Source organism: Crinia signifera, chromosome 4 (genome assembly GCF_055691185.1).
Source record: "Crinia signifera chromosome 4, ASM5569118v1, whole genome shotgun sequence".
Lineage (NCBI taxonomy): Eukaryota > Metazoa > Chordata > Amphibia > Anura > Myobatrachidae > Crinia > Crinia signifera.
The window spans coordinates 275,450,202-275,468,746 of NC_139220.1; the positions used below are offsets into that span (position 1 = coordinate 275,450,202).

General features: G+C 44.2%; 1 protein-coding gene across 1 annotated transcript; it reads right to left on the minus strand.

Annotated features, from left to right (window-relative positions):
• Positions 1-464: 464 nt before the first annotated feature.
• Positions 465-18,545, minus strand: STARD7 (StAR related lipid transfer domain containing 7). Its single transcript, XM_083184592.1, has 8 exons — positions 18,160-18,545; positions 17,631-17,791; positions 17,133-17,182; positions 16,931-17,041; positions 13,035-13,117; positions 11,716-11,815; positions 5,661-5,745; positions 465-5,283 (listed from the first exon to the last, which is right to left on the minus strand). Exons 1-8 carry the CDS (start codon positions 18,375-18,377, stop codon positions 5,108-5,110), a joined length of 984 nt encoding a protein of 327 aa, XP_083040718.1. The 5' UTR covers positions 18,378-18,545; the 3' UTR covers positions 465-5,107.

The window sequence follows — 18,545 nt, forward strand, 5'->3', positions numbered from 1 at the left end:
CCTCTAGACCACCCCTAGAGATACCGTATGAGAGCAGACGCCTGGGTCTGCTAATTAACGCTGATTACTACTCAAACACATACACCTGAATGTAATCAGCAATGCTGCAGCCTATTAAGTCCAAACCATTATTTCACTACCTGCAACCCACACACAGCACTCAAACACATTGAAAGCATATCTTTCTACACTTCTCTACATGTAAAGGTTGGTTTCATTTTAGGTAAGATTCATTTTAAGACCTGCTTATATATGTCAAGGTAGTTAGTTTATAACCATTTACACCCATTCACTAAGTGTTTTTATATACTTTAAACAGCAGGACACTCAATTTACAGAAGTCGACATGGGTCAACTTTTTCACTCTAACACAAACATAACTTTTTGTAAAAGTAACAGCAATGTGGGGACACATAGATAGTGATTAAAATGCAACATTAGAACATAATAAATATAAATGTAAGGAGGGGTAAAATGTATTTTTATTAGGGTGTTCATTAAGGTAGACAATTGAGGTAATAGAAAACAATAATTGAACAATTAGAATAATTCATTTAATTGCCTTAATCATAGTTGAAAGGCTAGATTAGCAGGGCCATATATGTGAAGGGTATGCCAGCGTGCACGAACGTACGCTCACTCAAAATCAGTGACATACAGATGTAGCCGGCCTTAGTGCTGCTGGCGATCCGCCAGCAACACGGCGCTCCATCTGACTGAGACGCGCGTGCGTCCCCCACGCACGCGCGTCTCAGTATCCGGGCGGCGAGGCGGACGCAATACTGTCCGCCTCCCGCTCGAGGGGGCTGGGGGGGTCCCGAGGGCACTGCGGGGGGGGGGGGGGGGGGTGTGCGGTCACCAGGCGACGCGTCCCCTTCCGGCATACAGATGGAGCGGGGCAGGGGATGGCGGCTGGCGTCACCATCGCCTGCAAAGATGAATCCCGCTACATCTGTACCCTAGTTTTCCATTGAAAACAGGCGAGACCCGTCTATGCACGGTGGCGTATGCTCAGATAGCCGCAAAATGTCGGTGGGAAAAAGGACGAGACACGTCCGTAAACGGTGGCGTACGCTCTGTTGTACACCAGTTATCGGTGTCTAAGAGGAGATCCGTCCATGCACGGTGGTGTACGCTCAAGTGTACGCCACTCCCCTTTGTCGGTGTTTGTGACAGTCCGTATGCGGATGTTTTGTGGGTGGACTTTCGCACGCCGTCCGCGGTGAAACAGACCGTACGTACGTTTCACCGACCAAACCAGAGTAAGGCCCACAATGTGGAGTAAGGAGCTGCACTTACCCAATATGCAATATTATAGAGGTGTGGCAATTTCACAGTCCTGCCCGTACTTTGGATACAGGTCACTCCACAAACCTTTAGGATTAATCATATCTATTTTAAATAACCACGTTGTCACCAACGTGTTCCAGGTGCATGTACAGTATTTATGAATGGCAATGAGTGCTAGGTTAGCATTGAATGCTACCAATTGTCTGGCTTGCAGTCTCACTAACTGCACTAGTGCTACCCCGGGAAGACATACAAAGGCTGTACTGACCCAGCATGTGCCAAGATCCACAACAACCAGCCATTAGTGTCATGGGCCAACTATAATTCTCCAAGATAATCAGCCTGACCCAAACTGTGTTTTTGGGGGTATTTTTTTTTTTTTTACAAGGGGCAATCATTTACAAGGCATGGTTTTGCCTTGTAAATGATTGCCCCTTTAAAAAAATTTTTTTAATGTTTGGCAGGCATCCCGCATGGCCGCAAACCTTAGAGGGTGTTACATATGGCCCTATATGTTTACACTATTTTGTTGCCTGACGAGAGAAACTTTTTCCTCTTTGTTTCTATAAAAATCCTCCACTGCCTTCAGTGGGACCTGCTCACAAATATTACCAGGGACCAACATCCTTTGAGCATTGCTGACAGCCCTTAAATCAGTCATATCATCATTTCTCCCACCTCTAATTAACTCTAAAAGCTGAGCTGTAACATTATAAAGGCTAAGCCACACCACCCTAAATGGTGATACGGTCATTAGGTGTACAGCATGATGGTCGACACATTAGGTTGACATGGGTGCAGGTCGACACAAGCATTGGGTCGACCGTCAAAAGGTCGACATGGGGTTTTTCACTGTTTTTTGAGCCGGCAGTCGGTACTTCATGCCCTACAACCCACTAGGGTGAATAAAACAAAATAGCGTGCCGAGCGTAGTGAGGCACCGTGCCTGAAGCACCGCAAGAGTAGCGAGCCATGGGTCCATGTCGACATTCGGGTTAAAAAATGATCCATACTCCCTACATGTCCCATTGATGCATTTTTCTTCATTACAGTTACAGAGCTTATGTAGTACAGAGCATGTATGTGCACAGTTCACGCAACACCGCGGTGCTTTAACAAAATAACCATAGACCAGTTCCACTAGTGGTCAGGTGCTTTATCAAGTCTCCGCACACAGCATCTCACTGGGAAAAGCCATTGCTTAGGTTTTCTTTACTCCGGTGTATCAAATATTCACACATGATCCCACAAAATCAGACACAACATACATTTCACTATTAATTTGTACATTTAATTACACTAGTTAAAAAAAAAAACGTAACATCACATCAGAGGAGGCTCCCAAAATGGAAGAGCAGTGCAAATGCGAACACAAAGAGGATTATGCAGCCCATTTAGTTACAGGTTACATGTTACAATAGCATAGGGAGATGAAAGTTACTCTTAAAAAAAACCTGATCACATGACTATTTAACCCCAATTGTATACCGCCTTTGCCTTGGCTCCAGCCATAGAACTCTCAGCATGCTCGGAATTCCACAGTAGCTGCAACAACATACTGTAGGCTGTGTACCGCTGCGTTAACCATTCCATTACCTGCGGCAGAGAATACTCAACAAAATATCACAAAGCTCAAACATCCGTACTTTCCGGTAGGTTGGTCCATTAGAAGTTATTACTGGCTGTGCAGGAAGTAATTGGTTTACCCATCTTTGTAATGCATATTTAACAATGCTAAACTAGGAGAGCGAGAGAGCTAAAAGCCCTGATTTAAGTGCTGTTATTTCCAATTGTTCTTTCCAAGTGTTATTATGCGCTCTCAAAATGCATTTTTATTTTTTTTTGGGAGGGGGAAATTGCAGCTTTAAGTAAAATTGTTTTATTCATTACATGAAAACGATGCTCCCCTGGTTCCAGCAGATTAGGCATCTGAGAGTGCCAAGTTTCAGGAGAGCTTCGGAAAACAAAAATTCTTTAGCACTGGAGTGATTTTTAAAGCTCGGCGCATTTGCCGTAGTGAGCAACACCTCCGCCGCAACCCACAATGCTATTATTAAGCGCTGCGAGTGCTGTTCTGGTAGTGAAGGTGTGAATAGGCTCGCTCGCCTCTGCATAAGGAGTGAGATTTGTTCTGTAATTCTAACAAGTGCCACGGAGAGTCCAGCCAACAAAACAGACAGACAAGGAAGAGGAAAAAGGGAGAAGTAAAACAGCCCTTTGTATGTCAAATCTATAATGATATTTAAATACTGGTACAGACATGCAGATGTTACCTTACAAACTTTGGTTCTATGTATCAAGCAGTGATAACCCAGTCTTCTAGGTTTACAATGGAAAAAGGTGTAATCCTGGCTTTTCTGGATGGCTTATCATCTCACACCTATGATTTAGGACTGAAATCTACATATTTCTGCATTACCCTGATATAGAAAAACACAGATCAACAGATGGGTGACTTACTTCAAGAACTTTCCTGGGACTGATAAACTGCAGTACTGAGAGGTTTATAAATGTACCCCTTAGTTATATAGACAAATGCTTTTCAGCAGCAGTTGGCAAGGTAAATAGAGCTGAAACTAGTACAAGACTATACAGATCTGCCTGAGCAGTCACCGACTAAAATATGTTCTAGACCAGGGGTAGCCAACTCCAGTCCTCGAGAGCTACCAACAGTTAACGTTTTCCAGGTCTCCTGACAGAATCACAAACGAAGTAATTAGCTCCACCTGTGGATCATTTATAATGTCTCAGTCAGTAATGAGGTCACCTGTGCCCCAATTTGGTGATCTAGAAAACGTGAACTGTTGGTAGCTGTCGAGGGCTGGAGTTGGCTACCACGGTTCTAGGCTCTGCCTGTGGGGAATGTTACGGTGCTGCAGAACCGCTCTCTGTCCACCATATGAGTAGTAACCAAGGCACTCACCAGGTTGTCAATGTTTAAGGGAGGGTTTCTCAGCACAATTAAAGAGAGCTCTTTTGCAGTATTCTAATGTTAAAACGTGCTCTTTCCTGAATGTACTGTTGGAAGGACTTGAGAAACGTACATAGTAGAAGACTGTAAAAAGCTGTAGTAACCAACTGATCCTCTGAGAGAAAAGAGGCGGGAAAGTGCACAGCTCTCATTCTATGTGCGCTTTTCTTCATAAAGCCAGTGGCTTAAGACCCCCCCCCCCCCCCCCCCCCAATTCTCATTTCTGTTTGCAGGTCTAGAACAAAGGGAGATCGAGCAGACAGCAATGACTTTCACTCAAGACACTGAAAACCAAAATGACTGACAAGAGGATGTCACTCTGCACACAAAACAGGACAGGCCTCCTTCCACTGCTAGTAATCATTAAATCCATCCAGTCACAGATTGTGCTCCAGTATCCTGGTCTTGTTGATATGGAAACACCAGTTTTGGAGGCCAAATTACTAGCATTGCTCATGCAACAGTTCGGAACCAAGTACAATAGAAAAACATTCCTGTGCATAATTTAGGACTGATGTCAGACACGCCACAAAAGACAAAAGCCTACAAATAATAAAAACTTGTTTGCACTCCTGTCTGTAATGCCCACGGTCTACTTGATCTTCCCCCACAATTGTCCAGAAATCTTTATACAGCAGTTCTGGTGTTAGAACCTGGCGCAAGCAGAGCATCAGATGATCTTTTAAAAAGGCACTTGTTGCCTCATAGGGACTTGCACCAATTCAGTTGTAGTTGGCAGTATCCGGCTTCTTTTGGGATCTGCAAAACTGGGGGCAAAGGCTCAATGGCCCAAACGTTCCTGTATCTGGCCCGTGGGAGGCAAGGCAGTACCTCCAGCTTTCCCAGTTACGCATATTCAATCTGTCCAGCAGGGTGCGCAGCCGCTGGCTTCCGTTCTGGACTGGATCTAGACTCGCTGCCGCAGTCCTGAGGTCGGATGGATATGTAATCTCTCACTTTGATCTCCATGTTTTTGGCACGGAGTGTTGCTAGGTGCAGCTTATCTAGAAAATCCGGCATCCCTGGGGGGAAATCGGAGGTGAATACTTGCATATTTCAAGCATAAAGCTAGACACTTCTTTAACATCAATACACAATGTTCAGCTAATGGAAACAAAAACTATTAAATTTACAATACAAGATTGGAGGGATGTGAAATAAATTGTGGCAGGGATTGTATGGCATTAAATGCCCCTTCATTTTCAACTAATCTATGGTTAACATATAAAAGATGGATAGTTCAGTGTTTCTGTGTCCTAGATATCCTATAACAAGAGCAAAACATCTTATTGCTGTGACACCAGAATGCTGTGAACGTTGCCCATTAATCCTGATGCAAACAACGTATTTCCCTAATCTGAGCTGCTGGGAGATCTAGTGTCGGACAGGAGGTGCTTACCGCTGGATACCATCCAATTAACACAGTAGCGAGGAAAAACAGTCTGGGGGTTGTCACTGTAGGTCAGCATGTAATCAAAGCCATTCTAAAAACAAGGAAGAGATCTGTTAGCATCAAAGTCACTTGCACACCCCGATTTTACCACAACACAGCTCCAGTCATTTCCATACATGAGCACGCCAACCAAGATTTCCACGTAAGGCCATTATTCATATCTGACTACAGTACAAATTTGTTCTCAAAATGGGCAGAACCAAATGCACTGCAGGTGGGGCAGATGTAACATGTATAGAGAGTTAGATTTGTGAGTTATTTTGTTTCTGTGCAGGGTAAATACTGGCTGCATTATTTTTACACTGCAATTTTGATTTCAGTTTCAACACATCCCACCCCAATGTAACTCTGCACATGTTACATCTGACCCACCTGCAGTGCACATGGTTCTGCCCATTTTGAGAACAAATTTGGGTACTTATGTAGTATCTGGACGCCTGATTAAAAAAATCGGGTCCATCGCATGCGATGGACCCGATTTTTCCATAGGATTCAATGTTAACCCTTTCCCGACCGGGCGTTTTTTGTTAATTTTTTTTTTTTTTTCCTCCTCGCGTTCAAATAAGCGTAACTTTTTTAATTTTCCGGCTATATAGACACATGAGGGCTTTTTTTTTGCGGGACAAGTTGTACTGGTACCATTTACTATACCGTATAATATTCTGGGGAATCAGGAAATAATTCAATGTGGGGTAAAAAGGAAAAAAAACGAAATTCCACAATTTTGCGCTGGTTACGTTTTTTTTGGAGTTCCTAGTTCGTTTAAAATGATGGGTTATCTTTATTCTATGGGTCGTTACGATTCCGGTGATACCAAACTTATATAGTTTTCGTTACGTTTTACCACTAAAAAAAAAATAGAAAATTTTACGTTTTTTCTAATTTGCGTCGCCATGTTCTGCGGCTTATAACTTTTTTATTTTTCCACCTACGGACCTGGTGAGGGCTCATTTTTTGCGAGCTGAAGTGTACTTTTTAATTAATACCATTATGGGATATGTGCGACTTTCTGATCTCTTTTAGTTACATTTTTTTGGGTAGGCGATGCGACCAAAAAACGTAGTTTTGGCGTTGGGAATGTTTTTCCGTTTACGCCTTTAACCGTGTGGGATAACTAATGTTATATTTTAATAGATCGGACTTTTAGGAACGCGGCGATACCAAATATGTTTAATTTTTTTATTTTTTATTTATTTTTATTTGTGAAATGGGGAAAGGGGGGTGATTTGAACTTTTAATTTTTTTTTTTTTTTTTTTTTTACTTTTACTACAAGGCCCCCTAGTGTACTTGACCACTAGGGGGCGCGATCGCCTGTACTAGGTTCAGCCATAGAGCTCTATGGCTGAACATAGTTATTTTCAGCACTTCCTATTACATCCTGCCTCAGGCAGGATGTAATAGGTATGCTGACATGGCCAGCACAGGGGTCTACATTAGACCCCTGGCTGCCATGGCAACCGATCGGCACCCTCCGATCTCGCCGCGGGGGGCCCCGATCGGCGCCGGAGGGGGGCGCCCCCCCTCCGATCAGCTATTTAAGCACTGCGGGCGCTTTGCCCGCGGTGCTTAAAGGGTTAAACGGCCACGATCGGCGAACTCGCCACTCGTGGCCGTGAGAGCAGGTACCTGGCTGTAATATACAGCCATTACCTGCTCTCTTTCAAGCCAGCTCACTCCGTGAGCTGGCTTGATTCCCCCGCAACCGACTCATGACGTATATATACGTCATGTGTCGGGAAGGGGTTAAAATGGACTGAGTCCATTTTAACATAGGATTCTATGGGAAAAAGGGTCCTTTTCATATCCCCACTATCCAACTAAGCATGGAGTTGGATATAAACCTGTGGCGAGCGTAGCGAGCCACCGAGCCCGAAGCGTGGCGAGCGCAGCGGAATACTTTTTAACGAAGCCGCGTCCGCTCGCCACGCTTCGGGCTCAGTGGCTCGCTACGCTCGAAACAGGTTTATATCCAACTCCATGCGTAGTTGGATAGTGGGGAAATGAAAAGGACCCTTTTTCCCCATAGAATCCTATGGAAAATCGGGTCCATCGCATGGCATGCGATTTGGTCGGATGCAATGCGATAATCGGGCGTCCAGATACTACATAAGTACCCAAATTTGTACTGCAATCAGATCTGAATAAGGGCCTAAAGCCCTGATTATGGTTGACTGTAAGGTGTGAAGCTAGGGTGACCAACTCATCCCTTTAATCCGGGACACATTAATTACACAGGTTCTGTGACTGACTTTCATCTGATTTTAAACTGCCACACCTCAAGACTCCATTTCACCTGGTTTTAAACTGCCACAGAACCTGTGTAATTAATATGTGTCCCGAATTAAAGGGATGAGTTGGTAACCCTATGTGAAGCTTACGAGTCCAAGAGAGCCTGCCACACCAAAAATACCACCCCCCCACCGCCGTTTCCACTCGTAACATCGTAAATCACCACGTATTTTCCTAAAAAAAACTATACCATATTAAAACAAGACCCAATTTTGAGAAACATTATTCCAGCAAAGCCACAATTCATATGTAAGAAAAATAGATCTTTGAAAAATATCCTTGCCCCTAGTTTCTTTAAACCTGCTCCCACCGAAAAGCCAGAAAAGGAAAGCAGTACATGGTTAACACTACACATGGGTTTTTACAGGTGCGGTAAAATGGATTGCACGAAAATGTCAGCATGTCAATAAAATGAAATCAGTACCTGGGAGAGACCCGACTGTCAACATAAAGAGTTCCATTAACTGCAACTCATGTGATATATGGGTGTAACCTACGTTATGTGGTAAGAACTACCCGAAAACCGAAGACCCAGTTTATGGAGCACCGTAACAATATCACAAACAAAATCCTGACACATAGGGGGGTATTTAATCTTGGGCCACGGCTGTTGAGCTGGCCCGACAGCCATGAACCTGTCCAGTTCTCGGTCTGCTCGACCGAGAATTTTCAGATGGAGTTTAATGTCCTGCCTACAGCGGGACCAGAAGGGGGCGTGGCTGCGAGCTGCAGCCGGGAAGAGACAAGCTGCTGCCGTGAGCTCGTCTCTTCCCGGCCGTTCTTGGCAGAACAAGCCCGACTGCTTGTGAAGTCGGGCTCGTTCTGCAGAGATCCCCTGTTCAATGCTGTCGGGGAAGACAGCATTGAATAGGACCCCGCAGCCATCTCCCCCATCAGGAGATGGCTGCGGGAGATTGAATATCCCCCATAGTGTATCCAAATACTATTTAGAAATCCATAATAGATAGAACTTCTACCAATAACTGCAAGAGGAGGAGACTGTTGATTTTGAACATCCAAAAAATCTCTTGGATGCACATTCTTTTACCTGTCTCTATTTGAACGAAACCGCAGAACTTAACATCGCTCTGTAAATAAGATCTTTTTTTGTTTCTATGTGTTCATACTTCTGCTACGATTAACTTTATTGCCCAACCAAAAGGTTTTTTTTCCATCAGAATATTTGTGTATATGGAAAGATCCGTTGTAATAATAACATGAGCAAAGGTGAAATGAAATAAATCAACGCACCAAGTACTTCCGGGTCAGAGGTCCCTCTGACTAACATGCCTTGGTTGACTCACTAAAACAATGCCCTCCCACGACCCGGAAGCAAGACACTGGAACGCACAGCGCACTCCCGGATCGTGGATGTCACGTGATCGGACATCCAGATAACGTAGGTCCGCAAATTTTATTAAGGGCAAGTAATCGGCTTCTGCCTCCCCCTTTGCCCACATCCTTTATAAAAAGGTAGGATAAAATGCTGCATTATAAATAATCAAAAGCTGCAGAAAAAGAGATTCAGTTACAGGGAGGAGGTCACATGACTTAGAATATAAACTATAGCAATAAGGCGTTATATCAGGGCTGGGCAATTGCGGCCCTCCAGATGTTGATGAACTGGCCGCAATTGCCCAGCCCTGAGTTATATGCAAGCAAACTTTTTGTCTGCCTTCTATTACTTATTTTGTTTGTTTATATACAGGTTGATAGGATTTAAAGAAATATTTTAATAAATAAACCCCAGTGTGTAGCTAATTGTGCACACATGCAGTAATCAGCGGCCATAATGGCCACGGTACAAAGAACCAGCACCATGGGAAGATGGCTTTGAAAAAGCGAAGTATACCCCAGAGAAACACTTGGCGGTGGCACCCCAATCCTGGGACATTGGATTACAATTTACCAATCCCTTGCATGGATACCTGAACCAGGACCGAAATTAGCACAAATAGAGGAGTATTTCCAGAGGACATTCATCCAGCTGGCACCACTCCACAGGGTAACATTCCAGCACCAGTGATGCAGAACTCCCATCAATTTGTGAGTGGCATATCAAGACTGTCCAAATTTAAATATACCTCAGTGCTATTTACAAAAATCTACAAGGACCCTTATAGCAACAAGATTCCATGAGAATTAATGGGTGACCACTTCCCAATAAGCCACACCATTGGTTCCAAGTGTTACTTTTAACTTTTCATTATCAATTTATTTTAACCATATGTATATTATGTATTAATAAATGTAATTTTATTTTAAACACTGCGATATGATTTGGCGTATTTCCTCAAAGAGCACACTTTATTCCCTCACGGGATTCTTTTTCTGCTTTGTCTACCAGGGTCTGACTAACCCTTTCATTTAAGCTGCTGCTAACTGGATAAGCAACCCACCGTAGCTCCAGTTTTTAGAAAAATACCCATAAGGGTGTTTGGTACTTGTTTATTATCAGGGCGCCAAAGATTTCCATCGTACGACAAAGTTTTGGTCGCATCGCATGTGATGCGATCCAATTTTTAATTGTACAGGCACCCTGATGGGTGATTACTATGTTAAATGCAACCCCATTGTTAACGCCACCCCCACTATCAACGACCACCCGAAGTGTGGCGAGCGCGGCGGTACGCGTTTCCGACCTTTTCATACCCCCACTATCCACGTCGGCGTGGAGTTGATTTTAGATAGTGTGGCAAGCGCAGCGAGCCACCGAGCCCGAAGCGTGGCGAGCCCCGCGAGGGGACGCGGATTACTTCACATGTAATCAGCATCCCCTCGCTGCGCTCGCCACACTATCTAAAATCAACTCCACGCCGACGTGTATAGTGGGGGTATGAAAAGGTCGGAGGACGCGTACCGCTGCGCTCGCCACGCTTCGGGTGGGTGTTGATGGGGGTGCATTTGGGGGTGGCGTTAACAATGGGGGTGCATTTAACATAGTAATCACCCATCAGGGTGCCTGTACAATTTAATATCGCATCGCATGCCATTTCTAATGGTATGTGATGCAATATTTTATCGCACAGTGCGGGTCTGTGCGCCAGGAAATCGGGTCCCATCGCATCCCTTAATTAGTGGTATGCGATGGGAGCCCTGATAATACACAAGTACCGGGTGTTTAATATATTGTAAATCACCAAGGCCGTTCGCAGTTGGGCTTTGCGCCCATCGGGACCGGGGCCCAATTTGGTTCATTCCGAGTGAACCGGAACAGCCCCTATGTGCGTGAATCCATTTTATTCCTAAATCTCCCAAGATAGTTTTCCTTTTATTCCCACAATAATCATTAACTCAAAACACTTATTTTAGCATTATTCGGGACATATGGGCACAAGAGCCCAATAGGAAATATGGGGCACAATTTAAACACTAAGATAACATAGGATGGGTGCCGGACGGCTCCCCGACAGTCGGGATTCCGACAGTCATTCCTCCGACGTCGGAATCCCGACTGCTCCCTTGTGGGGGTCCACGACCCCCATAGAGGGAGAATAAAATAGGTGGTGAGCGCAGCTCGCCCCTGTGCCCGCAATTGGCTTAATTGCGCTCCCCAAGCTGTGCAGTCGGGATTCCGACGTCTGACTAATGACTGTCGGAATCCCGACCGTCGGGTATTTATACCACACCCCATGGGATGACCTCCTTTTTCTATTAGAAAACAATGGAAGCCACTGTGGATGATACAGTATATATACACAGGCTGCATACCTCATCGAACGAATAGTGCGGTCTGATCACCATCTGAGACTGGTAGTTCCGGACCCGTACGTACTCTGGAGACTCCGGCACATCTGGATGCTCCACTGCTCTATAGAACGCAATGCAAAAACCATGAACAAGAATTTATGATAAAATAGAAAGCAGGCTAGAAAGCACGTGTGTCAATATAAGCTGGTAGGTATATTCTCCCCTATAATAGCCGCAATAATGTTACATCCGTTAAGGTTCCGGGCTCACGTTAAATACCCAAGTCCTGATAAATCGGACAATGCTTTTTGAGAACACGCTGCATGAGGTCTGTAGATATAGCTGCATGTCAATTGATTTGCAAATTTGTAGCCTTGCAAATCAACCAGAATAACTCCCATAGTGTGTAAAGGTCTTCAGGAAACATTTACTAAAAACATTTTTTGCATATTTCAGACGTATGTATATTTGTAGCCTTGCAAATCAACCAGAATAACCCCCATAGTGTGTAAAGGTCTTCAGGAAACATTTACTAAAAACATGTTTTGCATATTTCAGACGTATGTATATCGAACAGGTTTTTTATGTTCACAGTCTGTGCACAATTTGACACCGTTGTATCCCAGTAGTAGTTTGTGGACCAGAAACGGTAAAGCAAAAAAGCAAGTAACTGTATGCACCACTAGGGGAGCTTATGCATTGATACTATTTCTCTGCGGGGGAAATAATGGCTGCTTTTGCATGTGGCCCACAGATGTTGTTAAGATAGCTTTATTTTTATACTGCAATTTAAGTTTCGTTTTGTACTCAATCCCACCCAAAAAGGTAACTCTCTCTGCATATGTTACATCTTCCCCACCTGCAGTGAAGAGGACTTTGCCCATTTGCAAGCTTTTTTGCTTTGCTAACAAAGCTGAATCAGACTGTTCTATGCAGTGGAAAAAATAAAACACAATCTGTTTAATGATATATAAATTTAACACAGTACCCCCAAGTCACACTATGACATGCCGTACCATAGTGCCTTCACTTCATATTGCGCCACATTACAGAGCCCCAGTTCATATTACATAACATTATATTGCCCACCCCCACCAGGTAATTTTATACAACGTAACAACGACCAGATTTAGAGGCAAAACTAGATATTTGTATGCCTTAAAGGCAAAATATGTATAAGAAAGTTGTGTAATGTACCATCCCATGGTTAAAAACAATGTATATAACTGACAGGGACGATGGGCTCCTCCCAGCTATGGGCCACATAGTAGCTGCATGTCCTTGCTTATAAATATATTTATTCTAACAATATCAGCACATGTAACGAGACATGTTATTACCGAGACACCAAAACCATAAGGTTGTTCTCCAGGTCAATGTGATACTTCCTGACGTAGACATAATCCCGGGAATACATTGGGTACTGCGAAGTGAGAAATAGAAGTAAACATTAGTGTGAAGTTGTACTGTGGGAAACCCAGTTAACACTGTCATTTGCTATGATGGGTAAACCTTAACCGTCTGAAGTATCGTATGCAACCCTGTTCCCCGCTGCCAGGAGGAGTCTTTGGGGTGTATTCAATGCCTGCGGTCACAGCTCGCCCTGTCAATATTCAACGGACACACACACACCCATCCCCCCTTGCATACACCGATTCCCCCTCGCTCCGCCGTTTTTGGAGCGAGGGGGAAACAGCATATTTGGCCACAGAAACAGCGAGACTCATGGCTAAATGCAGCATGCTCTCTGCATTAGCCGTGAGCCTCGCTGTCCTTTGACAGCGAGGATTCCCCCGGAACACTGAATAGAGTGAGCGGCCGGCGTGGGGGTTAAACAGCGAGGATCGCTTGTTTTCTGCAATACCTGCCATTTAACCCCCTCGTCTGCCGCATTGAATACGGGCCTCAGTTGGGGGTTGGATGAACAGCAAGACCGACCACCGATCCGGCGAATCTGATGTCAAACACATCCGATTTGGCCACTTTTTCACCCAATTTCTCAGCTCAATCGGGCGGAAAGTGGCTAAATCAGACTAGTCTGCGGCCACCTTTACAAATAGATCTTAAAGCACCATTAGAGAAATTGGTCATGAAGTAATATGGTTACTGATTCAAACTTTAATAATAGCATTACGCAAATACAATAATAAATAAAAAGGTGACTGCATATATTTAGGAGCATATCAAAGAAAAACACATTAACGATAACACTGTAGGCACTGGAGTGGGGGAGGTGAAGTTTCCCTGGGCATTAACTTCCTGTAGAATGAAAGACACTGCTTCTTTGCAGAAATAAAAATTTCACTACAGAGCAAATATATAAAACTCTAGAGCGGTCAAGGGAAGGAAAGATTTACGCAATGCTATCTAGCAGTTCCCTGTGCTCAACAAGTCAGCCACCCATTACTGTATGTAACCTGTACAAGCTGCTCACTGCCATATCTAGGACATCTCATACACATTCCAAGTCATTTGCTGCAGCCAACAATCTAACTTCTACCAGCAGCAAGTCTTTTTATCAGACTTCTTAAACACACTACCTTTCAACTTATATAATCGTTTCAGCTTTTTATATACAGTAGAGTGCCATTCCAGAATTATCCCTGCAGAACAGATTAAAGTTATCAAATCTCCAGATAACCTTCACACATGAACAGAAGTCCCCATATCTTCAGTTGTTTAACTTTGAGTTAACCTTTGATGTAAAGGCATGTGCAAAAAGAATCATATCAATACTGATCTTACAGTACATAGGCTTTAAAGGAGGTACATAATACATGTACATATTTGTGTGTTCATTCTAGCACCCGCTATCTTTGAAAACCCATGCAGTTCCTCTTCCCTGTCTGGGGTGTCTGTCTGCTGTAGTGCGTCTAGCACAGTGTGGTCTGTGTATCATCACTGATCTGCAAACCAGACCTGTGCTAGAACACCACAGCAGACAGCGACACCCCAGGCAGGGAAGAGGAACTGCATGGGTTTTCAAAGATAGCGGGTGCTAGAATGAACACTATTTTATTTAGTAGCTTGTGCATCTCTCCTGCAAATGGCTATAAATATTACCAATGAAGATAAATGGGTATTTAGTCATTGTTGTAGGAAGACAGAATGTAGAATATGGGCAATAAATGGAAAACAAAAAAAACTATCTAGACACAGAACCTTACATAACACAAACGACATAAGTGCATAGTAAAGAACAATCTGCACAACCTATTTCCTCAAATACTCTCAGCTCTGATGTTCTGCCAAATAAATATTAGTAATTTTTTGTATCTTAGGTTAAAAATTTATGTCAGCGTATAAATATCCACTACTTTCAACCACATGGCCTCTATTTAATCTGAATCTGGATGGCTGTTAAGTATGTAGTGTAAAGTGTGCAGAAATATTAATAAGAATATTAGAGATATTCCAGAGATAAACAGGAGAGGACAGGAGGACACCCATCTACCTTCTAATATCACCCAAACAGACTGCAATCAACATACAACATTGAGCTAAGGACTTCACCACCTCCAACACATACTGAATGCACAGCCTGGACAACCCTCACCAAGCTCCCTGTCTGCAGGTCTCGAAGACCTATGCTCATAGCCAGTACTTTCCGTTCACCCTAATATCACAAGTCATATTTTCTCTGTATCCATTTCAGTGTCCCAGATTCCACATCAGTTCTCTGTGCACTGTATATGTCCCTCTACACCTGCTTCTTACACTACCTAAATCTGTACTTATCTTTCTGAACTACACTGTTGTACCAGAGCCATGGTTCCTCAATCCTGTACTATAACTATTCACTCTGCATGCTTCCTGCCCCCTAGCAGGGTGTGTTGTGGCATGGGCCACAGTGCAGGGCTGTTAGGGGTCAAGGGTGCAGGTGTGTGTGTGTGTGGAGGCTAGGAGGAGGGAGATGACTACTTTGTCCACTCTCTCTACCTGCTGCCTCATGTCCTGACCATCCCTGCCATCCTCACTTTGTCTCAGGTCTCCTTACCTGCACCTCATGTCACCTGTCTGTCTCCCCCTCCCTCTAGATTGTAAGCTCCTAAGAGCAGGGCCGTCCTCCCTCCTGTTCTCACAGCACCTTTCTTGCATTTCAATTACAGCTCTTACAACATACAATCTAATTGTGCTCTGTTTTTTTATCTATTGTCACGGTTATGTCTAGTTCTGCATACCCTGTACTGCGATGCATACCACTTGTGGCGCCTTAAAAATAAAACTATAATAATAATAAATTACACATATTAGGCCAAAAACATTTAAAATATATATATATATATATATATATAAAATCCGGTACCCATAGTTTCCAGCAGTGCTTGTCACCATATGGAGCAGTATAGCTTAATGAGGCTGTAGAGCATCTTTTGCACTAGTACAGCATGATCCGTGCCACCACTTACCACTGTAAAACATTTTGTGTTCACTTATCTGCAGTTTTTGTCGCTCGGTATGATTTACCTACAATCAAAATCCCGACTGTCAAAAAACCGACATGGTCAAAATACCTACATCTAAACTATAGAAAGGTCAAAAATTAGACACATTTTTCATATTTGTTTTGGGTCTGTATGTTGACATAGGTCGACATGAACCCCCTGCTTCGGGCACGGTGCCTCGCTGTGCTCAGGACACTATTATATTCCCCCTCCATGTCCACTGGGATGGTAAAGTATGTACAAGTCGGTTTCAATGAAAAAAATAATAATTTCTGTATTTTCACCGTCGGTCAATGGTTGTCGGTATTTTGACTGTCGGTATTTTGATTGTAGTTAAATTGACGGCATCCCACCCAGGTAAGTAGTGTCCCTGAAAGATGCCAAGTGCCTGCTAGAGTTGTCTTCTGAAAACATACAGAGCGTCACAACATTTCTTCTGCAAATATTAACGTTATATTTCATGAAGTAATTTTTGTATCGGAGTTTTGTTAGTATTCTTTAGTAGCTTTTGTAAAGAATAGAATGGGATTGTTTTGTTACACCTGGATTTAAGCCCACAGGTGGCAGATAAATGTTACTCATTTAAAAGTTTATAATCCCACAATTGCCAGCAGATACAAAGCCGATTTAGTTTCGGCAAAATCCTCACTGATACTATTTCAATATCTTTGTTTTAGCCCACACAGCCTGGTCACAATGTACCTTCTTAATGAAACAGCCTCTTTAATATTTGATCCTAAAACCATGGAGGTTATGATGGACTGGCAGCAGCAGCAGCACTAAAGACTTACAGGGAAATGCGTGACCCAGTGAACAACTTCTGATCCAGACACACCATCTCTCTCGACCACTTCCAGCTTAATGACCAGTGCGTCCCACTTCTTGCGGTACTCTGTGTCTAGCTGTAGGAAAGAGGCATAGGGGTCAGCTCTGGAGGACATGCAGCCATCATCTGGTGCAAAAAAACACAAATGAATGGGGGAGGATTCCTACCTGGACATTAAAGAACTGTCGAGGCGTCACATCCTTGTATGAGCCAAATACTGTGGGAGGAAATTACAAGTTTCAAGCAAGAGACATCGGCAGAATCTATCACATTAATATGGGTAGATAATTGCTTGAGCAGGGTACACACTGTACACCAATATATCAGCCATTCAATTGAACAGTTATATCCCAATGTGCACCAGCAATATATCTGAACGGCGTCATGGTATTACATCACAAACATGGAAATGTAAGCAAGATAGGACATCCATAAGCAGCTTAGCGCACACTGATCCATTACCCAGTGCCCCCAGCTGTATAGTATGCACAGAATAGGTGTTTTCCAGCTGCTTGTTGAGGCTCTGAAGGCCAGGCACAGGAGGATTGGGGTTACAGTAGATTTCTAGTCCTATGAAGATCACTGGGCAAGGTTATAAGCTGCCCTTGGCAGAAGGATTAATGGCCTCTAGAACTGGCAGAGATCAGCAATTGAGCGCCCCTTACCTCTGTACTGGTAGAGATGAGTCCCCTCTATAGGCCGCCTCCACAGTTTGAAGTCTTTCCTTTCCAATACTAATTCCCAGCCCAAATCCTCATCAGACAGAGGGGTATGTCCTGGAGACATTTTGGCTGCCATTGGCATTCGCTTCATATCATCCGCTGACCTGCATAGGGAGAAAGGCTTCAATGTCAGAGGGACCAGGGCTTGCCATTGTCACCCTTCTGTGTCAGCCTCCATGCAGCAGGGTGCTGCCCATTCATTACTCTGCACAGATGGAGAAGGCATAACGCCCACACCCCCCACCATGGAACATAAGAAGATTGCAACCGGTAATGCAATAAAGAGAATCAGCATGTAGCAATTAAATTAAATGTGAGGAGACTGGGATTAACCAGCTGCTGTGGAAGTACAAATACCAGCATGATCTGACAGCACCTAGCTGCAAGGGCATGCTGGGACTTCTAGTTTCCCACAGCTGGGGTGACATTCATTGATGGTCTATTAGACAACATAAGACAACAATGACTGCACCTTAGGATCTCGTCTTCCCGGACCCGCTCCTCCTCCCAGAGAAAGGCCCCGGTGAGTGCAGCCAGCAGCCTGCCCGTTCTCCCCGGGCTGTTTCGGTACCGGAGGCCGCGGACGAGGGCCCGTGCGCCCCGCTCCCCGTTACGGCACACCGGTGGCGCCCGAGTGCGGAGCCATGCTGCAATCCCCGCCGTCACACCGCGCACTACCTGCTGCCACATATCGACGCAATGGCCGATCGCAGATTCGCAGAACAACAGGCTCACAGTCGAGGCCCAGCGCTAAACCACGCCCACTCCTACATTAACTGGCCGATGAGCCGTAGCTGCGAGAGCTGATTGGTGAAAGGAGCTGTCTGTCAGAGTCTGACCCCTCCCGCCCTCCGGCGT

What these genes read in the sequence shown, in the direction of transcription:
- STARD7 (XM_083184592.1), bottom strand. Translation starts at nt 18,377, where the DNA reads ATGTGGCAGCAGGTAGTGCGCGGTGTGACGGCGGGGATTGCAGCATGG. An exon ending in GACAGTTCTTTAATGTCCAG is followed by an intron (nt 17,042 to 17,132) that starts GTAGGAATCCTC and finishes TCTTTCCTACAG; the next exon opens with CTAGACACAGAGTACCGCAA. An exon ending in CTTATGGTTTTGGTGTCTCG is followed by an intron (nt 11,816 to 13,034) that starts GTAATAACATGT and finishes TGCGTTCTATAG; the next exon opens with AGCAGTGGAGCATCCAGATG.